At 44.8% G+C, this 27,962-nt stretch overlaps 1 protein-coding gene across 8 annotated transcripts in view; it reads left to right on the forward strand.

The window, feature by feature from the left end:
- The window catches only part of LOC111966202 (IQ motif and SEC7 domain-containing protein 1), a 177,428-nt gene that overhangs the window by 137,729 nt on the left and 11,737 nt on the right, over positions 1–27,962 (forward strand). For 6 of the 8 annotated variants that reach the window (XM_023990656.2, XM_023990663.2, XM_023990657.2 and 3 more), the window contains 7 exons: positions 15,392–15,644; positions 16,345–17,630; positions 18,274–18,435; positions 19,425–19,547; positions 20,224–20,390; positions 21,280–21,419; positions 27,753–27,782. In XM_023990656.2, coding sequence (XP_023846424.1) covers positions 15,392–15,644; positions 16,345–17,630; positions 18,274–18,435; positions 19,425–19,547; positions 20,224–20,390; positions 21,280–21,419; positions 27,753–27,782 — 2,161 coding nt within the window. Of the gene's footprint in view, positions 1–6,001; positions 6,325–14,241; positions 14,590–15,391; positions 15,645–16,344; positions 17,631–18,273; positions 18,436–19,424; positions 19,548–20,223; positions 20,391–21,279; positions 21,420–27,752; positions 27,783–27,962 lie in introns of those variants that run through there. The other 2 variants (XM_023990660.2, XM_023990658.3) reach the window with 2 other exon arrangements.

A 27,962-nucleotide genomic window follows, 5' to 3' on the forward strand; every position in this document is an offset into this window, starting at 1 on the left:
GGTGTTAACTCATCCGGTAGGGCTGCGTTGCTGTCCAGAATGTGACTGGCTTTCTATTTATAATCCGTGATCATTAGAAGCACCTGGCACATACGCCTCGTATCTGACCCTCTGAATTGCTCCTCCACTTTGTCCCTGTACTTGTGTCTCGCCATCTTCATGCTTCTACACCTGCATTGCTTGCTGTTTGGGGTTTTAGGCTGGGTTTCTGTACAGCACTTTGATATCAGCTGATGTAAGAAGGGCTTTATAAATACATTTGATTGATTGAATCATCGATCTGCGTAGGTTGTATTTGTACTGTTTAACTATACTCCTTCAGTTTCCTGACAAGGCTGCCACGTGATCAAAACAGTTTTGGAGCATAGATTCTGGTTGGTCAGACCAGCGTGGTACAGACCTGACCACTGGAACATCCCTCTGGAGTCTTTATTTGTAGGTGGGGAGGAGCAAAATGGAGTCATGGTCAGGTTTTCCAAGAGTAGGACGGGAGATGGCCTTATACCCGTGTCGAAACGACGTGTAGCTGTGGTCCAGCGTAGAATCTGCATGAGTTGGTCTGAAAATGTGTGGATAGTAATTCGGGAGCACAATTCTCTATTTACTTTTGTTAAAGTCCCCCGCGGCAATGAACGCTGCCTCCGGGTATGCGGTCTCCAGTTTGTTCAGGGTTCAATGAAGATCTTTGAGAGCATTTTTATTGTCGGTTGGGGCTCGATGTACAACGCCATGGTGGTAATTATTGAGGAGTCTCTCGGAAGATGAAAAAGGCAACATTTAATGACCAAGTATTCCAAGTTGGGAGAGCAGAAGCTCGCAAAGTTTCCCCCTTCACACCACTTATTGGTCATAAAGCAGAGCTCTCCGCCTTGTATATAATCCGTTTCGTTGTATATAATACGTTTGTATGTCGGAGGAAAGCCAGAGTATGTTGAAGAATATGATGTCCCTCTGGAAGGAGATCCTCGCTCTGAGGTCGTCAAGTTTATTCACTAATAATTGAAAATAGAGGGGGCTGGGTGCAGCAGCTCAATACTGCATAGTTAATTGTGTAAAAAAAGTTAATTGTGTAAAAAAAGAATCACCCCCCAAAAAAAGATCGGCCCCAAAAAAATCTAATTTGTGTTCTTAAACCTCCTGTTGTGTTCAGTCAAACTGAAAAATGTAGTTCATTTAATCTGATTGTCATTAACATTCCATGACTTTGTCCACACAGGGCATCTGAACACACAAAATACATTTTGATGATTTTCATTACATTTTAGGTATTTTGTTTAACTTTTGTACACCTGTGGTGTTCCCGGTGAATTGGTGAGACTACAATTAGTGTATAAAATTGAGTTCAGGCACATTTCCTCTCCCAGACCCCCACATGCATGTGGGTCTGAGCACGCACATACACACACACAGTTACTTCACTCCCCTTCTTGGCTTCCATGGCAACCCCCATGGGAACCTTTCCCCAATAGAATCTTTCCCCCATGGGAACCACACCTGTTGGCATTCTCACAAACAATCGCAACATTGTTTCAATAATATGTAAAACTTTTCTAGCAGCTCTGGTATATAAAGCTTTTTTGAGGCCTTGCTCACAATTCATTCATTCATGGCAACACAATAACCAAACGATATACTGTATGTGAGGCTCTTGATCATATCTTTGATCATGACACTGGTGAGGAGGAGAGAGGCCAGGAAACTGACAGTGAAGATGCATTAGAAGAGGAAGTGTCAGAAGTTGAAGACAACACAGAACATGATTCAGGACAAGAGACAACCGATGTGGAACAATCCAGTGATGAGGAAGAGGGCCTGGCTAAGGTTGTTACATTCCAATCAAAGAATGGGAATTTGTCCTGGTCTTCATCCCCACCTGAGAGGTCGGCTGTCGGTTGAAAATGTTATCAGGATGACCCCAGGGCCAACGAGATACGACATATCCAGAGTTGATGACATAAAATCCTGCTTCGAACTGTTCCTGACAGAGTCAATCGAAACTATAGTGATAAACAGGACCAACTTGAGGGGAGACGCGTTTACAAAGACAACTGGAGGAGGTAGACCGGACAGACGTCCAAGCATACGTGGGTCTCTTGATTTAGGCTGGTGTGTACAGATCCAGAAACGAATCTACCACCAGTTTATGGGATGCAGAGTCTGGTCGGGCAGTTCTTCGCGCTACTATGTCACTGTTGTTTGAGCTCAGGTCAATGAGACCTACAGGCCATAAATAGCAAATAGAAGTTCAAAACTTAAGTTGATAAAAAGATCTAACACAATATTAGGTGATAATATGGATTTATAATCAGCTATAATGGGGTGGTCATTTTGGACCGGGAGCACAGAATGAATTAACATGAAACGAACACAACAGGAGGGTTAATTGATGCAAGCTAATTGTTGTTTTGCTGCAGTGAGAGACGGAAGGAAGAAAAGCAGCCCATATATTTAGCTTACTTTCGCGTACACAGTATACTGTCTCCACTCTTTGGTGCTATACAACATGACAGACAAATTCCACCCTATTCTAAACTTAAGAGAGCTCAGGCATTACTAACGGATGTAGAGACACGTTCAGAAGACCTTCAGACATCACTAGTCGATGTCTGATGATCTTTGATGGTTCCTTGAGGATCCCAGAGGCAACACATCTGTTCCAGCTTTGCTGCCAGCCAGAATTTGATCTGATGAGCAACGCCTCATATCCTTTCATTACTGTCAGTCCAGCCCATTTATCCATTTGTTTCCAGCTCCCTGTTAGGCACAGGAATCCCCCCCCCCCCCCCCCCCKKGKGTRAKCGGGAAAACTGTGTTCGTTTTTACTTTTAACGTGTTGCTTACTATTCACTCCAAATATCCCGGCCCCCTACTTCTCTGTTAAACCGCTGCCGTATCAAACAATGACATCGGCCAAGCTAATTGCTTCCAGACCGGGCCGAGAGCCTGACTTTTTTTCGTTTTATTTTCCATTTCTGGTGCAGCGCTTACCGGCTTTGGCTTGCAAAAGCAGATATGATAAACGGTGCGTGACATCACGTAGACAGCGTTGCACAGCACAACTCTTTCATATACAATTTTTTTTTTTTTACTCTTGTGAGTGGGTCTCCAGGAAACTAGCTATCGCTTCAATGGAAAAACACTTGAGGTCTTAGGAATCTGCAGTACTGTAGCAGATGCCCGTTTTCCATTTTCATTCATATTTTCGTTTTCTTCTCTGTATGTAAGACTTTCGTAACTCAATATTCTTCATGAAGTGCTTTTCTTGCTAGACTGAAATATGGAAATGATCTGTGAAGCTACAACTTGTATGCCATGCGGTGGAGATGTCCCCGATCTACTATGGCTCTTGCCAAAACCAGGAGAGGCAGGGAAAAGGGGACAGGAGAGGGTGATGGAGTATGAGCTGAAATGCAGGGAGGCCATGTGCAGTGAGTTGGGGGAAAATAGGGGTTTTTATGAGCAGAGAAAGGGCCTCCTGTTGGAATGCCCAACCATGACATCATTCCCATGGAAAGAGCCGTGCAGACGTTTGGATAGGGCAGAGGGGATATAGAAGGTTTTCCACACATACTGTATACAGAGAGAGAACGAGAGAGCGAGATGGAGGATGTAGATACAGAGAGAGAGCGAGATGGAGGATGTAGATACAGAGGGTGTGTTCAGTGTTTAAAAAAATCTAGACTTTTCTTGTACCCAAGTTGAACGGTGCTAGGATGTGTGTTTGGCTTACTGTATTTAGTGAGATAGTTGAGATTGCTGCGGGGGGAAAAATACACTTGTCATCAGAAACAGGATTTTTTTATGCAGATCATTCATCTGAACTAGAAATAATAGAGGTCCAAGAATCGATTCTTGATCTCTAGCCAAATACTGAGAAAATCCTGATCTCCAGATTACTTGTAGACATTACTTGTATTACTTGTAGCTTTTCTTCAAACAATACGTCTTCCTTACACGGATAAAATTAGCCTGTACTTGCATTATATGCCTGTACTTGCATGTACAACTCCAAAATGTTAATCGACCATAAGAAAAGTGATTTTCTCCAGACCTTGTAATCATTGTTAACGAATCGAAGTGCCCTTTGATTATGCAGCTGCCCATCTCAACACTGCACCAGACTGTAATGAAATCCTCCACTCATATCTATTCATGTCTTGTTTCGAAAACAAAATGTCAGCAGGGATAGAGTTTATTTATTCATCCCTTGTGATGAAACAACAAAGTTTTGACTGCCGCCGCAGCCCACGGGGCTTTGATAATATTCAGGACTCATCAGGACTCATTTGAAATGGCTGGTGGACGCTTAGTTGCTCTCCCCTCAGGTTTCCTAACGCATCTGAATTACAAAATAATGAGCCTTTAAATTGGATTGAAGGACGTTTTAAGATGTTGTGAGTTTTTGAAACCGTTTTTCTCCTTGGTGTGGGCGTTTCGTTTACTGTCGGTCGGAAACTAAACGGGGACTTCTAAACAGTGGAAAGACTGCGTGACAGGTGATTCCTGTAAGTCTAGTCGTGTCTCTGCTGCTGCGCAATGTGTCGACAGCTGTACAGCAGCACTAGGGTCTTGGGTCTCAGTCATCTCCATCTGAAATAGATCCTCAGTCCGTCTGCCTTCCTCCTGCTATAGCGGCACAGCCGTCTGCTCTCTCAATAACCTTTATCTTCCGCACCCGGCGCTCAGCTCAGCTCAGAGACACACGGTAAAATATTCACATTTTGTTCCTCGTGTGCTTCCTTCTATTTCTCTCTCTCTGTTGGTCTCTGACTCCATCCCTCTCTGTGTCTCTCTCTCTCTCTCTCAATCTTCTGTTTGATGTCCCAGATGGGAAAAGGGGCCAAAGGAAGCAAAAATGTTCTCCACGGGGAGGCCCAGGGTCCAGGCTTGTAATTAGAGGACATCACCACCTTCCTCCTGAGACAAGCGCGTCAGAGTCCCCAGTAAACCTGACCCATCTGGGAACCATTCTTCCTATTTGTCCGGTACCTGTTGTCATTATCCAGTCAGTTTGGCAGTTTGGCCTAGTTCCCCCATGTCCCCCAACCCGTTCTCTCAGAGGGGTAATTGTTCTCTGGCCCTGTCCAGTCAATCCTAAAGAGCCTAGAGCGCACAGCACCTCGGGCAGGTAATGGTGTTACTGCAGCTCATGTCTGACTGACACACTTGGTTAACTAAGCCATTATGGCGCAATGGGAGACATTCCATGTGCTGCTCCATTATCATCCTCCATTATCTTCCATCCATGATAGAGCACGAGAGAACTGAATACAGACATTACAAAGAATGCCCGAAGAGACATCTTAAAACAGGAAGATGACAAGAATAGGGGATGAGAGAGGGTTGATGACAAAAATAGAGAAATGGAGAGGGGCATAGATACAGAAAGGCTAGGGGACTGTACACTAGCTCTTATGTCCTATGGGATTGCGGTTAGGATTGCATTAGGGGTGTATAGAGAGAGGAGGGCTGCTAAATTCATATTGAGGAAGCCTTCTCTCCCTATTTTTCCTCGTTGTATATATCCCAACATTCTGCTGGACCCTGAAAGGCTCTATTAATAGAGGTGCCTCCACTGCTTGCTCTCTCTGCGTCGGACAGCTCCACTCTTCCCACTTACATTCCTCCACTGGGCTGACCGTGGACTAACTTCTTTCACTTCTCTCTCTCTATCGTCTCTCTCCCTTTCTCTCTACCATCTCTCCCTACTTCAGCCCTCCTCTCTCTCTGCCCCTTGCTCTTTCCCCCGTCCTCTCTCCCTCCATCCCAGCCTCTTTCATGTTTTTTTTTTTTACTCCCTCAGATAAGCATGACTGAATGACTTCTTCTATCCTCCTTGGTCCCAGGGTAATTTGTATTCTCCCCTTATGCCATTAGCGTGCTGCCGGAGGAATTCCACCCCCTTTCCTCTGCCTAGCTACAGAGCACACCCCCTTCCCTGCTCCCGCCCCCCTCCATACTGCTAACAGGCCAGTGAAAACAGCCCACACAGGGAGGGAGAGGGGGAGACAGAGAGAGAGAGAGAGCGAGATCCATCAGTGGCTATACTGACTGCCACTTAGCAGTCCCTGCTAGCCACCTGCCTGCCATACATCCATAGGGAGCTGTCTTGAGAGGGCCAGGCAATGGGAATATTTGCTGCTAACGTGAAGCTACACCCAGAGAGCTAAGCGATGGGACATCTGTGAGGGATCCGTAGGCAGTAATGGGGACTGGTAGAGTGGGCTGGTGATGCCTCGTCTCGCGACTGCTAGCCAACATGTGGTGTTTGCACTGTAACTCCGAGAAGACCCAGTCCTTACTGGAGCTGGAGCTGGACAGCTGGTAAGGCAGGGTGGTACCCAGGGTGGGTGTACTGTCTGAGCTGTTCGTTTGTACACGTTGTCATTGGGTGAGGTTGTCATGACTTGCGATAGGGGGGGGGGGGGAATGTTTCATAAACAGAAATGTGTTTTCGTGTGTCTGCGTGCTTGTGTGTGTGTGTACAACAATCTCGGCATGCGTGCTCTGATATGTGTATGACATGCTGAACAGAGTGCTGTTCCAGTGATGTGCGTAGCATATCCACATTTACATGAGCCACGGTAGATATCTTACAGTAGTGATAGCAGGGTCACGCTAATGTATTCTGTGCTCTCACTTAATGCCGTTTTGATATCTGCTCTTCTTTGATCAAAATAGACCACTTTCACTTGGCGTCTTTGCATACCTGGATACAATAATAATAGCTTTACTGAATGTGTTACAACAATACTGCTACAGTATAGTGCCAGTGTAACTGACGTGTATGTGCACTGTACGTCTGCCCATCCTCATGTGTTGAGGACCATTCCATTGCTGTCCTGTAATGGCTGGATCGTCAAGGGCAGGTGCTGAGTGCACTACGGCTCATTTAATTATTCATTACTGAGAGAATGACAGCCTGGCTGTTAGCACCGCCACTAGAGAGACACATGACAACTGGCAGGCTCAGGTTCAGACAGAAGCCAGCCAGCACCAGGTCTGACTGGGCCTGTGTTGGTGGGGTAAGGACTGGACTGTAGCAGCCTATATGGGCAGTGCTTTGTGGATGACTTCCATAGTGACTGAGTGAGTGGTCTGTGGATGACACGCCACCGGCGAGCCAAGTCGCCACTCTTTCAAAAAGGGTCTCTTGTTTTTTTTTTACTGCATTCCTGCTGTGCCTGTTAATATCTGACAGTTGGTTTAATACCGAGTGGATTTCTTAATAATATGAATAATGTGCTTCGTTAATCAACCCCATAATCAGTAAATCAATCAGGTGAGAGTCATTGATGCGGAACGCTGGACTTATTCACTTACAATGGAAAGTAATGCATAGAGAATGAAAAAAAAGAATGCTTCACGATGATGAATGAATGGGGCTCGCATGACTAGTATAGATGATTGTACCACCTCGTGTGCCTGTACACAATCATTTGTATAATAGCACCTCATGACGATAATACCAAGTGCCTATTTGACAGAGCAACACTGATGGACATGGGTGAACATCGCTAGGGAAGGTACTTTTTTTTAATTCGATTTTTTTTTAAATTGATTTGGGTTATTATACCTCAATGTTAAGGGAGCTAGCACACAAGTGTTCTGCTGCACCTTTTTTACCTGCTGTAAACTGTGTAGGTGACGAATGCAATTGGCTAAACATTTTCCTCACAGTAGTATTAGCATCTCTGTGCTGTACATTTGTGGATGGTTAGGTATGACTGCGTTGAACCTGTCGTAGCCACAGTGGCTCAGACCGACATTTCATATCTGTGTGGAGCTAGATATAGGTTAAAGTGACAGTGTGAGGCTTAGACATACAGTAAGCTCCACAGTGATGATTCCAGGCTAAAACTATTTACAGTAGAAGCATGATTCATTGCTAGACAATGGCAAAATAGGCGTTGCAACAGAATTGTGGCGGGTATCAATGTTTGTGCAGGCCAGATGAGACCGTTTGTCCCAGAGACTACGTGGGACTGGTGTTCTGTCTAGACGGTCATTCCTTTCTCCTGAGACTGTGCCAACTTTCCTGCTAGCGCACAACCACTGAAACGGAATTAGTTAACAGTAGTTTAAAATTGAGAAGTCCAAATCACAGTAGTTTGTAATCACGACTGTGATGATGTCGACTACATAACGTCTAGCGGAAAACTCTCCTTAATGATCCCGTCGGTTAACTTGGCCGGCACAGCTAGCCAGTTTCCAGCTGTACTACACTGTAAATTCCAATCTGCTTCCGTATACTAGCTCTCCTTTGTGAGTCATTTAAAAAGATCCACTAACATGATTCTTGGACCTGAAAGTAGTAATGTATCGGAGTGTTGTTCAGACAGCATTGTTTATTATTTTTTCTTCTAACACTGCGCTTGCACTACATCAGATGGTTGCTGTGTTGTCTGCTTGAACTTTGACCTCCGAAACATTCCTACACGTCTGCGTCTTTTGTCGACCACTGTTTGCATTTGTGTTTATGAGCTCTCTGAGTTACTGGCTGGTGGTAGAGAGAGAGAACATCTGTTTTTTTTGTGTGTGTTTGGAGAACATGTGCTGGTGATCTACAGGAGAGGACTCACTCCTTGTGGTGTCAGGGTTAGGGTGTGGGGTTAGGGGTTAGGGTGTGGGGTTAGGGGTCAGGGTGTGGGTTAGGGACTGTAATGCCACATTAAGTTAATAATTGATTCATCTGACTTACGGTGAGACTTTTGTCCCCTCGTTGTTTCTTTTGGAGTACCAAAGGCTAAATGAGAAAGGGAGTGACATTCTGCCATATAGCAAGCTAAACATATTTCACAGTTGATGAGAAAACACAGACCGTCACACGTGAATGAAGGAATAAGGTGGGTGTGTGTGTAGACGTGTTTAACTATACAAGAATAGTAAACTAACAAACATTTGACCAACTGGGGACACTTTGTTAGTCCCCAGTGGGGTCTCCCCACAAGGCTATTTCTAGGGGGTTTAAGGTTAGAATTTGGATTAGGGGTTAAAGTTTAAGGTTAGGTTTTGTGGTTAAAGTTAGGTTTAGGGCTAAGGTTAGGGAAAATAGGGTTTTGAATGGGAATCAATTGTGTTGAAAGGGCAAGTGCTACACTGGAACTCCTCTTGCGTCAAAAACTCCAACCTGCACATAATAACAGTCCGCTATTCCCAGAACCTCCGTGGATGTGACTCCTCTTTTCCAGGATGGCAGGAATTTTTCTCCCTCTGGACTGCGTGATGGAATACGCTGAAGTCTATGCATGTTTACCAGTAGGGGAGGGAGAGAGGGAAGACCCACCTCTGGGCCCCCAACTGAAAATCCCTACCAGCTGAGTTGACGTACTCCTCCAGTCCTTCCAAACCCAGACCAGGCAGCGAGCTAGGCGGCTTTAGGTCTGGCAGGAGGATCTTAGACCACCGTTGCTGCTTCTAGTTTGCTAATATAATAAAAGACAAGTCAAACTTTATTTAAAGTGATGGGGAAAGCAATTTGAATCTCTTTTTTTGGGGGGGAGGTGTTTCTTATATTACTTCATTCATTACCTTGCCACTGGTTTACCTTTCTTTTTGGTGCTTTGTTAATCCCCGTTGTATCTGATTGGCTGAGAAGGACAGTGGATTTGTAGTCCTAACTCAAATAACCAAGTGGAGTCTGTAGATGTGTTGTTCTTTTAAAAGCTCTCTCCTGGAGCGATGTCATCTGAAGCCCTGCTTTCCTCTCCTCCTCTCTCCCTTCTTTTCACCGCAAAATGAAACATCTGCTCACTAATACGCCGCTGTTTCTTCCTTCCGTCCCCCCCCCCCCCCGGTTCTTTTCCCGCCGTCATGAACAACTGACCTGACAGAGGAGAAGTGAGGCTGGCCTTGAAGAGAACATCACTCGGAGTCTCTTTCTCTCGCCTTCTTCCTCTTCTTACTTACATTACACCATCTTGGTGGCTGACGTGGGAGAAATAAAAGCAGAGGGAGAATGGGTGATGGATGGAGCTGGAGAAGTGGAGGAGGAGAGGGTGAGGTCAAGAATGCTGGTGAGTGTCTTCAGTATTCCATGGAAAGGGCCAGCGCAGTAGAGGAGAGGGAATCGCGCACTGTAAAGCAACCATGTCCACTTAGCTACTATCTTACATGGCCGGACACAACGAAGAACAAACCCCCGAAAGCTCTTACACTAGCGTACAGAAAACAGGTTCTAAATCTCTGTAGGAAAGCTTATTTTTAAACAGGATCAGGAAAAATAAGTCTTTGTTTATGTGAAAAACACAGCCAGCATCATAGAGCAAGAGGTTCACTATAACACGGTTCAGGGACTTTGTGATCAAATGTATTTATGAAGCCCTTTCTAGGTCAGCAGCTGTCACAAAGTGCTTCTACAGAAACCCACCCTAGAACCCCAAACAGCAAGCAATGCAGATGTAGAAGCTATGTTTATTCGGTTCGGTGTAGTCTGTTACGCCAACTAAACCACCACTTCCAACAGTCCCCTGAAATGAATATAAAGCATGGTTATCGCTGGTCTCTGGTGGTACTGTGGCAGCATGCTCGGTGCGCTTGCCTCTCACTCCAGGGAAGGACGCATGGTCACACAGTCCGCCACGACAGATGGTCGGGGACACTCGTCCCCGCGGCGATTACGCAAGACGTGTGATTTCACTCTGTCACACTGGGTTTGTGTTTGGTGCCGCATGCAGTAAATAGGCCTCTGTGTGTATTGTAGCTGTAGCTAGCTGTCTGCAGGTCTAAATGGTCTAGAGACAGGACACTATGTGTATATCTAATGTTCCAAGGGAGGCGGTTAGCATTCACTTACTGTCAAGGTAGCCCGTGTCACCATGCCCTTATGTGACCCTCTGTGTCTCAACCCAAAAGAACGGGGGAGTTGGAGAGAAAGGGAGACTTAATGTTATCCACTTAAACTGTCACAGGAATTTACTCTGATATAGTCTGTTGACAAATTGGTGGGGAAGAAAGCTGTGGAAGGAGTATAGCTCCGATTTATGTCTTAAAGTATTGTCTTGCTGTGACGATGAGTTTTAATACATTAAATTCATTCATCTCACAACATTCAGTTCAACTCGATAAGGTGTAGCTTATTTATCCCAAGGGACAATTATTTTTGCTGGGCTTAAATTGTAAATGCAGACAACGTATAACGACGTGATACATACTAGGGCTGTAACGGGTCAATTGTATGGTCGATAGGCTGTTGAACACCTGAGATTTCTTTAGTCGTTTTTCGTGGTGCACAACACACCTGTCTTAGTCGCGCCTGTCTCAGTGGACTAATCCATTGCGGAGGCCACGGGGATGGAACAGTCCATCACCGTAAGACGTCGTACTGAAATTATATATGGTTATATTATGTCGAAATAATTGTGCAACACTAATGAATCTAATATTATTTTATAACAACTGCGCTTTCTCCCGTGTTAAATGCGGTTTTGAAACATAATATTCAGTGGGCTGTAGATTTGGCGCCTTTCCCTATGTTGCTATGTGCATAATAGCAAAGTTAACCAGCATATTGGGATTGAATCAACGCGTGGGAGGCAGCAGCAGCAGAAATGAGGAAACGGCCCTTGCCTTAGCCTAATTGTCTAAGAAAACTGAAGAGAAACTTAGTTAGGTCTATAATCAATAGCCTAGCTGTTAAATGTGCCTGACTTTATAAATCATCCATATACATTTACAGAAATAAGACGGATCTTGTTTCTGTTGCCGGTTTGAGTGTTTGTTTAATTGCCTACTAATTCCGTGAGCACCAAGCCTCACGCAATGGCAAAACGGCAGATAAAGCAATTTCCCAGATTTGTCAGTTTTTTTATCTTTACTATGCTGTAATAAAGGCTTTACAATTTTTTTCTCTCGTTACAACGGACTGGTATTACTCATCATTTATTTAGTGTTGTTTACACTGTTCCAAACAGGCAGACAAATAATATTGTAATCTTAACAGAACTTGTTTGTCACACATAATATGCAGCTCCTATACCCTCCTTTTTCTTGATCTCCTTATTTTTGTTATTACAGTTAATATTATGGCCGTCATTATAATAACAAGTAATGTCGTTATCATTAGTAGGCGTTGTATAGCAGCCTAGTATAACCAACATCGAGCTGTAGGCCTAAGAGCGCATCCTGTTTAGTCTTTATGCTGTAACTGACTTAGGCCTATAGTTCAATATATAGGCTACTGTATCAATCATTCATTCGTTCATGCCGTCACACAGCATACGAGACCGTAATGCTTTGAAATGCAACCAAGCGTTTGTTTTGCAACTGTTTTTAGTCTGCTGTAACAAAGGCTTTACATATAATTTTTTCCAGTTAGAACAGACTCTCCGGACCACTTATTTAGTGTTTACACTGTTCCAAATGGTCCGAAAAAATTATATTGTAATCTAACAGTAACTATTTGGCACTTAATACTCACGCAACGCTTGCTCCTATACCCTCCTTTTTCTTGATCTCCAGTAGTTTCCACAACTAAGTCAAACGTCTTCCACAATTCTGACTTCCCCTTTCCCTCCTGAGCAACCGGTAAGCATACGCCCGTTTCGAGTTTATTTTTCACTTCCTCTGCATCCATTTTGTGTCACTTGTTACTTTGTTCGGAGTGTGTTATAACCAATTTATCGATGTGATTATGATCAGCTATAGGTCAGGCCCTACTGATCACGTGCATGCGATGCTTAGATGTTTCACGTAAAGAGAGCAAGGGTTGAGGGAATAAGGAATGTTTTTCCTAAACAAATGAGTGATTTCGGTAACAGAACTTTTCAGTCAGAAACAAGTAAAAAGGAAATGGCTAAATTGATGTTGCAGCTTCAGCACGGACAGCGCAATAAACACTTGCTGTACTGTGGTGCCTTTTCGCTGCAGTAGGGAAGAGAGCGAGACAATGCTCTCACACAGGCACTCGCTGTCATTTTTTTTTAACACAGTGTGACCATCGGGCTCTTTCTTGAGTCATTTGTGTGTCTTAATTATTTAATCGAACAGTGTGCTTAAAGTATCAGACAAGCTCAGTGCATATGGAGTTTGATTTTATTCAAACAGGGTGTGTCAATAAACAGGGTGTGTCTGTCTATATATTGAAAAATAAGTTTAAAGATTTCGACCAATCGATTGGTCAAAAGAACAGGACAACTCTTGGTCGACCAATACATTTTTTGGGGGGGGGGGGGGGCAGCCCTAATACATACACAACCGTCACTTTAAATTTTACTGCAGGACCCTCGTTTTTGTAGTAGTTCACCATTCTGTGTCTGTATTCAGCTAACTCCTCCACGTCCCAGGTGGCAGCCTGGCTGTCTGCTATAGAGCCACGCCCACCAACATGTTTACAGAAATCACACTTTGCTGTTTGGTTGATAGGCAGTTGAATGTCTAAAACGAATACAAAAGGCCTCACAAAGCACAATGTGTCCCTTTCAGAGACGTTTTAAACTGATTGAGCTGCATTGAAGCTGGAGTGGCTTTGGCCGTTTCCTCGATGCCTTTCACGTGTTAACCCCTGTGACTCCTTAGCTGTGGTCTGCATACGTTAGTAGTGCTAGTGCCCATCTATCAGTCAGAAGGCCCCTACATTTTAATCAGGCAGTTGGAGGGCCCACTAAACTTTTACTGTGGGTGTAAACATGGCGTCGGTATATATTTGGGATGCAGAAGGGTGTGTCGTGAATATTCAATACAGTTACTGTGGTTAGACTTTAAAGGTCACGACGGCCCACTATAAGGCTGGAAATACACTGTGGTCATGGTCAGGGGATTGACACTGTGGTCAGCTGTGACTCTGACATCTGTTTGTAGGTCGCATGTTATAGGGAATCGACCTTGTTTGGTACTTTTGGGTGTGGTGTAAGATGAGTCAAATAGTCTGAATATCAATTTCTGTAAACAATTGTCCAGTATCACTATTTCTCATTTAGCGTACAATGGAAATTGGAAAAGGCATTGCTAAACTGTGAAATCATTGCTAAAAGCCACACTGGCTGTAGTTTGTATTGCAACTTGAAGATGAATTTCCTTATTTGTAGTGTACATCCAGCAACAAATCCTCCTGGCTGTAACTCGGTAGTTGGCAGTCTCCTGTATGAGGAGGGCAGTGGTTGTATGTACCTAAGAAACAAGGGGTGTGTCATGTGTACACTAACAGGTGAAGTCACTATTCAAAACACAACACGTCCTGTGTTAAAGTGAAAGCACCCGTGACCAGAGTTAAGACAGGAGTTATATTGTGAAGCCTCCCATACACACTTCCACGTTGACTCATTGAATCGTCTTCCGTTTAAGTCGGTTCTGAATTATTGGTAACGTTTGATGTATTTACCTTGTCACCGTGCGCTCCAGCTGGACTTTGGAATATATATTGGACTCTCTTTAGTAGAAGTGAGGCTCCTAAATGCCAAACATGATGTAACTGTCATTGGTCACTGGTTGAACTTTGAACTGCCTGGTGCAGACTGAGTTTCCTGGAGGAGCGTGTACTCAAATCTTCAACATGGTGGACAAGGCATGGAGGAAGAGTTGGCAGTTCATCGAGAACAGGATGTCTCTGCGTGTGAAGAAGCAGTCTTCTCAAACTGTTGAACGTAAGAGTGAGTGAGTACCCTCTCCTGTTTGACCATATGCTGGGTTGAAGGGTTGGGTTGCTCCGGTTAGTTTGACGCTCCACCTGGTTCTTACTGCTGTGGGATTACGTCCTTATCAATATCCTGACTGTGTTGAATTTATTCATAGAGATTGGGTTGGTGACATGTTAGAAAATGAATAGGGCTGTTAACAGTCATATTTCAAATGGTTAATCAAGGCAGACCCACTTACATGCACTTTTAATCAGCGCAGTGTTGAGATGTAGGCTGTGTCTAGGAATGAGAGTATCAGCACTTCTGAGAAACGACTGCAGTATTTACCCGTGCGAGTCGTGGTTTTGCTGAATGCTGCTCTGCCACCAACTGTTGGCTCTTTAATGAAGTGTCTGAACACACAGGAACACGGACTTCAACCCTCACTGTTTCCTTTGGCTGTTTTCATTTAGGCATCCACGGCTTAGTTGGAATTCACGCCGTGGGTACTTGAAGTCGTCGACATTTCCTGAACTTATTCTGCAGCACAGTGTTTAAAGTAATATACACACTATGAAAGAATGAAATGTCAATGTTAGTGGTGATTGCTGTACCTAATAGGTTCTAGTGTAGTAATGGATGAGATGCCTGCTCAATGAGTGTCAGTATGGGGTGACTATTGAGAGAGCAGTGGATGAGCACAGGCTATGAAAGCTTTGAGTGACTTTTTTTCTCTCTCTGTATCATTGCAGTGTGGATGGGGTTGAAATAGTAACTGTATTTCTTGCTGTGTCATTGCAGTAGACTAACTGTGTATCTCTTCCTCTGTGTCATTGCAGTGTGGAGGGGGATGCGCGGCCCAGTGAGAGTGACGGTGGAGCAAGCTACAGGGGCCCAGTGATAAGCCCAGACCGTTTCGAGGGCCCCCTCTACAGCCACGGGGTGCAGCCGGGCCCCCAGCGGCCCCCCCGCAGGCCCAAGCTCCAGCACTCACAGTCCATCCTCCGCAAGCAGGCCGAGGAGGAGGCCATCAAACGCTCCCGCTCGCTCTCCGAGGGCTATGAGCTCTCCGCTGACCTCCAGGACAAACAGGTAGGGTATCACTGTTTCAGACCCACCCTGTATATGTCCTATCGAGACTTATGAAGCCATTTTGCAAAAACTCCCACATTACCTGACATCTTTACTTACCCATAAAGTTTGAGTTACCAAACCAGATCACAAGGATGGCGAACTCTGGAAGTGCTGTCTGTTGCTACAGACTTAGGGAAAATAGCTTTTTGTTCCATACATGGAGAGCAAAGAAACTATCTTATGAGTTCTCTACAAATGGATGTATTGGTGCCTTTCGGACAGCTCAGAGTGTTGATTGAGGACCTCTTTGCTGAGGAATGTTTTTCATGAGTGTAATTTTTAATTTATTTTCTGTGTAATTTGTTGTGTAATTGTAAGATGCAGGGCTCCCTTGCAAAAGAGACCTTGGTCTCGATAGGACTCCCTTTAATTTAAAGACAAAATAACATTTCCCTTACTGAACCTCTGTCAATGACCACACTACAAACACTCGAACATCTACAGATACCCTTGAGAAGAAAACAAAACCATGGCATTGCTTTGCTACAGGTTCTCTGCTCGTCCTTGAAATGTGTATTACTAATAGATTATAGCCATGTTTCCCTGGAAAGATCCATTCAGTCCCACAAGTGTTTGAGCATTGGTCATCATTTGTCAAAATATAATCCTTATCCTATAATCAAGAAGTTGTGATAATCCGTTCTCCTCTGTCCGTCAGGTGGAGATGCTGGAGCGTAAATATGGAGGACGCTTCATAACCCGGCATGCGGCCCGAACCATCCAGACAGCCTTCCGCCAGTACCAGATGAACAAAAACTTTGAGCGTCTCAGGAGTTCTATGTCTGAGAACCGCATGTCTCGACGCATCGTCCTGTCCAACATGAGGATGCAGTTCTCCTTCGAGGGCCCTGAGAAAGTCCACAGCTCCTACTTTGAGGGGAAACAGGTGTCCCTGACAGACGACGGCACCCCCCTGGCCTTGGTACAGTCCGAGTGCGGGGACATGGAGGTCCACCACCAGGCCAACATGGCGTCTCACCCCGCCTCCCAGAACGACCTGACGGACGCCATCACGGAGTTGGAGGACGCCTTCTCCAGGCAGGTGAAGTCTCTGGCCGAATCCATTGATGACGCCTTGAACTGCCGCAGCCTGCAGGGCGACGAGGGTCTTGACCCTGAGGCCATGGGCTGCCCCGAGGTGGAGAGGGAGGTGGCCTATCAGGTGAAGCCTCACCGCGGGGTGGCGGGACGCATGCGAGAGGACATGATGGCATCCTACAGCGATGTGACTCTGTTTATCGACGAGGAGGAGCTGTCTCCCTCTCTGGGTCTGTCGCGGGGGTCTGGTGACCAGCCCTCCAGCATTGAGTCAGACCTACGCCTGCGCTCAGCCAACTCCTCCCAGGAGTACTGGCCCCTGGACGCTAAAGATGAGGGGCGTGACACAGACACCAGCTGCCGCAGCACCCCTTCCCTGGAGTGCCAGGAGCAGCGGCTCAGGGTGGACCACCTCCCCCTGCTGACCATCGAGCCGCCCAGCGACAGCTCCGCCGAACACAGTGACCGCTCTGACCGCAGCTCCGTCAAACGGCCGCCCGTCTACGAGCCTCACGGGGGCAGCCACATCATGGCGTCCTCCAAGGCTAGCCCCAAACACATCTCTCATGGCCCACCCCCGCGGGCGCCCTCCAGGGACGACGAGGCGCCCCTCCGCCACCGCCACCGGGCGCTGGAAAGCCACCTGGCCATCAACGGCTCTGCCAATCGGCAGAGCAAGTCTGAGTCCGACTTCTCAGACGGGGATAACGACAGCATCAATAGCACGTCTAACTCCAACGACACCATCAATTGCAGCTCTGAGTCGTCCAGGGACAGCCTGAGGGAGCAGACACTCTGCAAGCAGACGTACCACAAAGAGACACGCAACAGCTGGGACTCGCCCGTCTTCAGCAACGATGTGATCCGCAAGAGGCACTACCGCATCGGCCTGAACCTCTTCAACAAGTAGGTGCTCAGCTCTGACTGAGTGCTAACGTGGTTGTCCACTGATTGGTGTAATTAAGGGTAAATGAGCAGAGGGGTTCGTATAGAGAAACCGAGGTGACCTATTTACAGTTATCAGGATTGTATTTGGGCCACACAATATAAGGCAATCAGTCGAATTCAAGTGAATTAGCAGGGTTAAAGACAAGTCCTATGAAATGGTAAAAATGCATACAATTTGTATAAGGTAGGCCTATGGGCTAAGGTATATATTTGTGCATTCGTGTAAACTCTTTGTAGACTCATAGGTCTACTTTTATAGGACTGATATTCTGTAGATGAGAAATCCAGACAGGTGCAGTTTTACAGTCCATCAGTTTATCCTCTACTACATACAGCCAGACAGTCGCTCCATTTTCTGTGCCCTTATTAAATATTAACCACCCTGTTCCTGTTGTGGCCACTTCCTATCAGTCACAGAATCAAACACCACACTTGGCTCTGTAAAATGACTGAATAGGTCGCAGAAGGACACACCTGCTTCAAAAAGGCCTTATTTTGATGTCATGCTAGACTTTTTCAGTCGGGTCACCTTTGGTGTCAGTCTCATTGTGTCTGTCTGCTTCGCTATAAACACGAACCCTTCTTTCTTGTGTGTCTGCAGGAAGCCAGAGAAAGGCGTCCAGTACTTGACTGAGAGAGGGTTCGTCCCGGACACGCCTGTGGGTGTGGCTCACTTCCTGCTTCAGAGGAAGGGCCTGAGCAGGCAGATGATTGGAGAGTTCCTGGGCAACCGTCAGAAACAGTTCAACAGAGACGTCCTGGAGTGAGTACTAATTTGTAAAGGCCAGGTCATGTGACACTTGTTATTGTCTATCAAAAAAACATTGATTGGGGGATCACAGTGCCTTGCACAGCTAGCATTATACTGTAGGCCAGGCCAGAACAATAGACGTACTGTTCCAAGTTCAGCAAGCCATCTTTGCATTCACCGCTCTTCATTTATATCCTAACTGGGAGGTAATTGTCTTGGAACAGTTGGTTCCAACATTGTGCCCGTTTAAAATTCTACATCTCAAAGTAAGATGGCCGAACGTTGTGTATCTGTGGCCTTGGGTCAGCCTAGTAGAACGTCCACACTCTGTTTCTCTCAACAATCTGCTGCTCCTCACACTTGACCTCTCTCAAATGTGCTTTATGTATTTTCAAAGGACTACTAGGTGGATCCCTATTAGATTTTGACACATCTTGACCTGCTGGGTGCAGAATGCCCCCCCCCCCTGGTCTGCGCGTTTCAGCTGGGTAGTGAATGAGATGGACTTTTGTAATAACCACTTTTCCACGTGTAGATTTGAACTAGAGATGGGCACCAATATGGAAAGTACATATCGACATCGGTTGCATTTTTACATTTGATATTGATGTCATATCGGAGTTTACTGAACTTGCTGTTAAAGCTGGAATCCTTAGTTTCCACATACATTGTTGGTCTTAATTAATGATATATACCCATTGATTCTTGAAGCATATGTTTACACTGTTTGTAAACAAAGTGAATGTAAACAAACACTTGCATAGCCTCAAAACGTGGTTTAATTTGTGTGTCGTGTATGGTCAGTCCTGGTATACATGGCGCTCGCTTTGAATGTGAGAGTGGTTACATTTCTCCAGGCCCATCCCTCAGTTTTTGACCAAAACACAGGTGGGGGTGACTGCTTTCTTATTGTTTCAATTAAGGATTCCAACTTTAAATACTATACAAATCAATTACGTATTTGTTGGTTAGGGAATTCATTGGTTGGTTGTGTGTTCCAGCTGTGTGGTGGACGAGATGGATTTCTCGTCAATGGAGCTGGACGAGGCACTGAGGAAGTTCCAGAATCACATCCGGGTCCAGGGAGAGGCCCAGAAGGTGGAGCGCCTCATCGAAGCCTACAGGTGAGCCAACCGATCGACGGCTCCGAGAAGCATATACTAGGTAGACAGCCACGTTAGGATGGGGGGGGTGGGGATATAAGCACACATGTAGACTGAGGATGAGGGGCTATTCACGTAGACAGGTTTGGCCAAGAGGGTACTACAGGTCAGTATTAGCATTTTAAAATGGTAACAACATCAACCAAAATACTATAATCGCTAGAGTACTGCACATTAGTTTCGGATAACGTTTTCTCTCTCACGAGTGACCTAACAGTTCTTCACTCTTTTGCGTTACATTTTCAAATGTAATGCAAATGTTGACCAATGTCTTGAAAATGCAAGTCACTGCTGACTTTGCTCACAACACCGTGTTGGCTAAATGACTTATTAATGCGTAGAGGGACTTGGTGCTTCAGTTACTTTTGCTTGAGTAAATAGGACAGTTCCTCACGCAATGCTGCAATAATGATGACACGGTACACACACAATGTTGACAGTTATTGTCCATCATGTGATGCATTGTATACTGGCTTTACACATTTTCACCAGCAAGTCAATAAGACAAATGTGTGGACAAAATCCGGTTTTATATTCAAATGCATTCTATGATGGCTCTCTATGTCAAAAGCCTCTGACTCTCTTTTCACCTCTGACACGTGATGTCATCTCCCTTTCCTGTTGTTTTGTATTCCAGCCAACGCTACTGTATCTGTAACCCCACGGTAGTGCGACAGTTCCGGAACCCTGACACCATCTTCATCCTGGCCTTCGCCATCATCCTCCTCAACACAGACATGTACAGCCCCAACGTCAAGCCAGAGAGGAAGATGAAGCTGGAGGACTTCGTCAAGAACCTCCGAGGTGAGAGAGAGGGGGGGGGGGGATGTCATGGTTTCTGAAGACAAAACGGAGACATTGTCCTCTACATATTTTAGAGAAAATAAAGAATGATAAAATCGACTAAAAACTTCATCAAGTGAGTGTAGGACATTCACAATGTGATTTCTTCACCGCTTTTAACAAGGCCCACCTGTAACAGTGCTATCTATCTGGATTAAAAGTAGAAAGCACACATCCACTCCAGCTCAGCAGGACAGAAGTGGAGCAGAGAATAAGCAATCACAAATGGAACAGGTTAATTTGTGCTACATGATTAGCGTTTCAATCACGAAAGCAACATTTTCATCGCACACAGATGAAAACAAGACATTTTTCATAGGGAGGGTGACAGCAGAATGTTGACTGTCTGAAGAGGCTGTCACATGTTACGTGTGTTTTAAAATTCCATTTCAATATCTGGCAGCGTCGGGCAGTTCACAAGGGCAGGCTGCGACTGTGTGTTTGAGTCGAGGCTGTTTTGAGGTAGCGACGACCTTGATGGAAATGTGTCAACAGTCATTAATTGCGCCTTCACACAATCACATTAGCAATTCTTAGTCTTGGGTGAGCAGCGCGATAGAAGCACAGTCAACTACTTGTCGTTTTTTGCTTGGCATTTGAGATTTTATTCGAGAAGTAAAGCGTGACGGGCTGATTCATCCTCCATCGTGATGAGTGTCGGCAATGGTAAAACAAGGAGGAGTAATTGGATAAGAGGGATTCATATTCTCACGCGAAATGGAAAAGACAAAGTGTGTGTGCGCGCGTTGTGCGGTCCGTGCTTTTTGTGTGTGTGTGTGTGTGTGTGTGTGTGTGTGTGTGTGTGTGTTGTGTGTGGTGTGTGTGTAACCATTGTCCCTCTCCTCCTCAGGGGTGGATGATGGGGAGGACATCCCCAGGGAGACTCTGGTAGGAATATATGAAAGGATCAGGAAGAGGGAGCTGAAGACCAACGAGGACCATGTGTCTCAAGTCCAGAAGGTGGAGAAACTCATAGTGGGGAAGAAACCGGTGAGGAGCACACAATGTACCTAAAACTCTGCTACTGCACTTTTTGCATAGTGCTTGATAAAAGGCAGATGCCTGAAACGCCCTTGGGTTTACTCTGGCATGACTCGTCTTAATTAAATGTGTCACTCCATAGCCCCTCGATTAACTATGGCATTCCGTTTGTCAAATACAGCCCAAAGACGCACATTTATCCATGGAGAGAGAGTGTTGGGACTTTTCGTTACACACTATCAAAGCAAATCAAGTTATATTTGTCACATACACATGGTTAGCAGATGTTATTGCGAGTGTAGTGAAATGCTTGTGCTTCTAGTTCTAACAGTGCAGCAATATCTAACATGTAATCTAACAATTCCACAACAACTACCTAATACACACAAATATAAGTAAAGGAATGGAATAACAATATATACATATAAATATATGGACGAGCAATGACAGAGCGGCATAGGCAAGAGTTGGAGGCATGCATGGCCACACAGTCATGGGTGAACAAGGAGTACAGGAGGGGACTGAGCACACACCCTTGTGGGGCCCCAGTGTTGATGATCAGCGAAGTGGAGCGGTTGTTTCCTACCTTCACCACCTGGGGGCGGCCCGTCAGGAAGTCCAGGACCCAATTGCACAGGGCGGGGTTGAGACCCAGGCCCTCAAGCTTAATGATGAGCTTGAACGGTACTATGGTGTTGAATGCTGAGCTATAGTCAATGAACAGCATTCTTACATAGGTATTCCTCTTGTCCAGGTGGAGTGTGATGGCGATTGCATTGTCTGTGGACCTATTGGGGTGGTAAGCAAATTGAAGTGGGTCTAGGGTGACAGGTAAGGTGGAGGTGATATGATCCTTGACTTGTCTCTCAAAGCACTTCATGATGACAGAAGTGAGTGCTACAGGGCGATAGTCATTTAGTTCAGTTACGTTTGCATTCTTGGGTACAGGAACAATGGTGGCCGTCTTGAAGCATGTGGGGACAGCAGACTGGGATAGGGAGAGATTGAATATGTCCGTAAACAAACCAGCCAGCTAGTCTGCGCATGCTCTGAGGAAGCGCATAGGGATGCCGTCTGGGCCAGCAGCCTTGCGAGGGTTAACACATTTAAATGTTTTACTCATGTAGGCCACGGAGAAGGAGAGCCCACAGTCCTTGGTAGCGGGCTGCYTCTGTGGCACTGCATTATCCTCAAAGCGGGCAAAGAAGGTGTTTAGTTTGTCTGGAAGCAAGACGTCGGTGTCCGTGACATGGCTGGTTTTCCTTTTGTAGTCTGTGATTGACTCTAGACCCTGCCACATACGTCTTGTGTCTGAGCCGTTGAATTGCGACTCTACACTGGCATTTTGCTTGTTTGATTGCCTTGCAGAGGGAATAACTACACTGTTTGGATTCGGCCATATTCCCATTCACCTTTCCATGGTTAAATGTGGTGGTTCGCGATTTCAGTTTGAGGAATTCTAGGTCAGGTGAACAAAAGGACTTGAGTTCCTGCATGTTGTTACACCTTGAGTCGTTAATCATGAAACATACAGCCCTCGCCCATCTTCTTCCCGGAGAGATGTTTATTCCTGTCGGGCACGATGCACAAAGAATCCAGGTGGCTGTACCGACTCAGACAGCATATCCCGAGAGAGCCATGTTCAGGAGAGCCTTGTTTCTCGCAAGTATCCAAGCAATCTCATATGTTGCCTTGTCGTTTTCTCTGCAACAGCGCTAGATCTGTCCATCATTTGTTGTTGTCCTTTGAGCTGTCTTTTGAGTTGCGCTATTTTGTAATTTCTGGAGGTTGCTTTGTGGCGGATATGTTTTGTCAAAGTGGGCACGGTGTGACTGGAAATGTCGCTCTAAATTTGCTCCTTCAAAACAATTGACTGCCTTCTGTCAAATAAGACAAAGTGAGGTAGTCCTATTATGCAGAACAAAACAAATATCCATGTCTACCAGACTGCAAAATTAAATGGGAGTAGCAGACTGATGTGTCGGTCGCTGTAGCTGAGCAGTTGCMTTCTATTTCGGCCTTTCTGTTCAACAGCTGCGCTARACTGCCATCTGTCTGCCGTCCAGGGAGCAATAGGTATATTCAATGACGTGATTCAGGCTTCCATTAAAGACATTGAATTGAAATTGTATCATTGTTATGTTTTATGAATGGGAAATAGGAAAATCACCGCAATCTGCAAATGAAGGYCTTGCGCAATGAGTACCACTGCACTAATATATATAACACTTAGTATAGTGAAAGGCATAGCCTAATTACACTTACTATATAGGAGCAAAAACAGAGGGTAAACAACAAATCAAATTGTATTGCTTGTGTACACAGATTRTGCAGATGTTATCGCAGGTGCAGCGAAATGCTTGTGTTTATAGTTCCAACAGGGCAGTAATGCCTAGCAATAATTTTTTTAAAGCAATAAACACATCATCCAAAAATATATATTTAAGAAATATCAGAATGGGCAATGTCAGAGAGCGGAATATAAACATATAATGTATATATACACATATAATGATGTGTAAATATCGTATGGACAGTATATGAATAGAAAAGGTTTATACAGCAGTATACACAGTGCCCACAAAAGTATTCATACCCCTTGACTTATTCCACATGTTGTTGAGTTACAGCCTTAATTCAAAATTGATTAAATGCATTTTCTCACCCATCTACTCACAATACCCGATAATGACAAAGTGAAAACGTGTTTTTAGCCATTTTTGCACATTTATTGAAAATTAAATACAGAAATATCTAATTGACATAAGTATTCACACCCCTGAGTCAATACATGTTAGAATCACATTTGGCAGTGATTAGAGCTATGAGGCTTTCTTGGTTAGTCTTTAAGGGTGTTTTCACACTTTCACACACAATGCTGCAGAAATGTTTTGGTACCCTTCCCCAGAGCTGTACCTTGTACCTCAACACAATCCTGTCTCGGAGCTCTACGTACAATTCCTTCGACCTCATGGCTTGGTTTTTGCTCTGACAAGGTCCCGTCAACTGTGGGACCTTATATAAACAGGTGTGTGCCTTTTCCAAAAAATTGAATTTAACTCCAATCAAGTTGTAGAAACATCTCAAGGATGATCAATGGAAACAGGATGCACCTGAGCTCAATTTCAATTCTCATAGCAAAGGGTCTGAATACTTATCTAAATAAGGTATTTCTGTTTGATATTTTTTATACATTTGCAAACATTTTTAAAAACCTGTTTTCGCTTTGTTCTTATGGGGATTGTGTGCAGATTGATAAACATTGTTTTTTAAATATTTTTTTTAATAAGTCTGTGACATAACATTTGGAAAGAGCCAAGGCGTCTGAATACTTTCCGAATGCACTGTACATATAAAGTGGGTAAAACAGTATGTAAACATTATTAAAGTGACCAGTGTTCAATGACTAGAATACAGTATATACATATAAAGTGGGTAAAACGGTATGTAAATATTAGTGAAGTGACCAGTGTTTAATTACTATGTACATAGGGCAGCAGACTCTAGGGTTCAGGGTAGAGTACCGGGTGCTCGCCAGCTAGAACAGTGACTAAGATTCAAAAGTTTGTGAGGGTCTTAGGGGCCAAGTTTGAAGAGCCGCTGTTGCGCATTCTGTGTGAAGGGACCATTTCAGGTTGTCAGTGAAGTTCACGCCGAACTTGAAGCTTTTGACCCTTTCTACTTCGGGCCTGTGGATGGGGGTGTGCTCTCTCTGCTGTCTCCTGTAGTCCACAATCAGCACCTTCGTTTTGTTGACGTTGAGAGAGAGTTTATTTTCCTTTCACCACTCAGCCAGGGCTCTCACCTCCTCCCTGTAGGCTGTCTCGTCATTGTTGGTAATCAAGTCTACTACTGTTGTCGTCAACAAACTTGATGATTGAGTTGGAGGCGTTCGTGGCCACGCAGTCATGGGTGAACAGGGAGTACAGGAGGGGCTGAGGACGTACCCCTGTGGGGTGCATACTCAGCCCCTCCCCTGTGGGGTGCGTACTCAGCCCCTCCTGAGGATCAGTATGGTGGAGGTGTTGTGGCCTACCTTCACCACTTGGGGTCGGCCRGTCAGGAAGTCCAGGACCCAGTTGCACAGGGAGGGGTTCAGACCCGGGGCCCTGAGCTTAGTGATGAGCTTGGAGGMRARTATGGTGTTGAAGGCTGAGCTGTAGTCTAACAGTATTCTTACATAGTTATTTTTCTTGTTTAGGGCAGTGTGCAGTGCAATGGAGATTGCGTCATTTCAGTCATGTAAAGGTAGAAGGGGAAAAAGCCTGAGATTCTCAGTGACCCCAGGAATTTAAAGGAGTGATTAACCCCGTATACCCCAAAGAAAAATGATCCCTCATCATCACTAAACGGCAGTATCAAAACCCTCAGAGGGCCGGAGGTACAGTGAAGTACCTGGACATTAAACAACAAATTAGACTTCCATGATGTACTGTATCTGTCCCACTGGTATTGTAGAGCTAGAGATCTTGTTTTCACCTCAGTTGATTAAACCACTTCATTCAACTCATTACTGACTCACGGACAGGATTACTGAAACCCTACTTTGAGGTTCCCATGAGGGTTGCTTGCACATAAATGTCTCATGGCTTATACAGACGTAAACAGACAGATGTCTTGGACCATATATCGGAAGTTTACATACACTTAGGTTGGAGTCATTAAAACTCATTTTTCAACCACTCCACAAATGTCTTGTTAAGAAACTATAGTTTTGGCAAGTCGGTTAGGACATCTACTTTGTGCATGACACATGTTTTTTTTCCAACAATTGTTTACAGACAGATTATTTCACTTATAATTCACTGTATCACAATTCCAGTGGGTCAGAAGGTTACATACACTAAGTTGACTGTGCCTTTAAACAGCTTGGAAAATTCCCGAAATTGATGTCATGGCTTTAGAAGCTTCTGATAGGCTAATTGAGATCATTTGAGTCAATTGGAGGTGTACCTGTGGATGTATTTCAAGGCCTACCTTCAAACTCAGTGTCTCTTCGCTTGACATCATGGGAAAATCAAAAGAAATCAGCCAAGACTTCAGAAAAAAAATTGTAGACCTCCACAAGTCTGGTTCATCCTTGGGGAGCAATTTCCAAATGCCTGAAGGTACCACGTTCATCTGTACAAACAATAGTATGCAAGTATAAACACCATGGGACCACGCAGGTGACATACCGCTCAGGAAGGAGACGCGTTCTGTCTCCTAGAGATGAACTTACTTTGGTGCGAAAAGTGCATATCAATCCCAGAACAACAGCAGGACCTTGTGAAGATCGCTAGAGGAAACAGGTTCAAAAGTATCTATTTCCACAGTAAAACATATCAACATAACCTGAAAGGCCGCTCAGCAAGGAAGAAGCCACTGCTCCAAAACTGCCATAAAAAAGCCAGACTACGGTTTGCAACTGCACATGGGGACAAAGATTGTACTTTTTGGAGAAATGTCCTCTGGTCTGATGAAACAAAAATAGAAATGTTTGGCCATAATGACCATCGTTATGTTTGGAGAAAAAGGGGGAGGCTTGCAAGCCGAAGAACACCATCCAACCGTGAAGCACGGGGGTGGCAGCATCATGTTGTGGGGGTGCTTTGCTGCAGGAGGGACTGGTGCACTTCACAAAATAGATGGCATCATGAGGCAGGAAAATTATGTGGATATATTGAAGCAACATCTCAAGACATCAGTCAGGAAGTTAAAGCTTTGTCGCAAATGCGTCTTCCAAATGGACAATGACCACAAGCATACTTCCAAAGCTGTGGCAAATGGCTTAAGGACAACAAAGTCAAGGAATTGGAGTGGCCATCACAAAGCCCTGACCTCAATCCTATAGAAAATGTGTGGGCAGAACTGAAAAAGCGTGTGCGAGCAAGGAGGCCTACAAACCTGACTCAGTTACACCAGCTCTGTCAGGAGGAATGGCCCAAAATTCAGCCAACTTATTGTGATAAGCTTATGGAAGTCTACTCAAAACCTTTTGACCCAAGTTAAACAATTTAAGGCAATACTACCAAATGCTAATTGAGTGTATGTTAACTCTGACCACTTCTGACCCACTGTGATGAAAGAAATAAAAGCTGCACTAAATCATTCTCTCTATTTATTCTGATTATTTTCACATTCTTAAAATGAGGTGGTGACCCTAACTGACCTAAGACAGGGAATTTTTACTAGGATTAAATGTCAGGAATTGTGAAAAACTGAGTTTAAATGTATTTGGCTAAGGMSTATGTAAACTTCTGACTTCAACTGTATGTAACAGGTTGTAGGCACGTGTCCTGTATGCACTTAAAACAGTAATGAGAGTCTCCCTCTGATATTTTCTCTGTCCTCCCATTGCAGATTGGATCTCTCCACCATGGAATAGGATGTGTAAGTACATGGTCACAGTTTGGCATGCAATGATCATGTCATTGTTATGCGTCATTTTACTCACCCACAGTTTCTATGTAAAGCAAGGGGTTCGGCCTGTATTAACATCACCCAGTCTTAGTGTCAGGATGGCTAAAATAARCCACATCCTGTAGATAATTGCTGTTTCAGATGGCTTTA

Source organism: Salvelinus sp. IW2-2015, linkage group LG7 (assembly GCF_002910315.2).
Source record: "Salvelinus sp. IW2-2015 linkage group LG7, ASM291031v2, whole genome shotgun sequence".
NCBI classification, from domain to species: Eukaryota; Metazoa; Chordata; class Actinopteri; order Salmoniformes; family Salmonidae; genus Salvelinus; species Salvelinus sp. IW2-2015.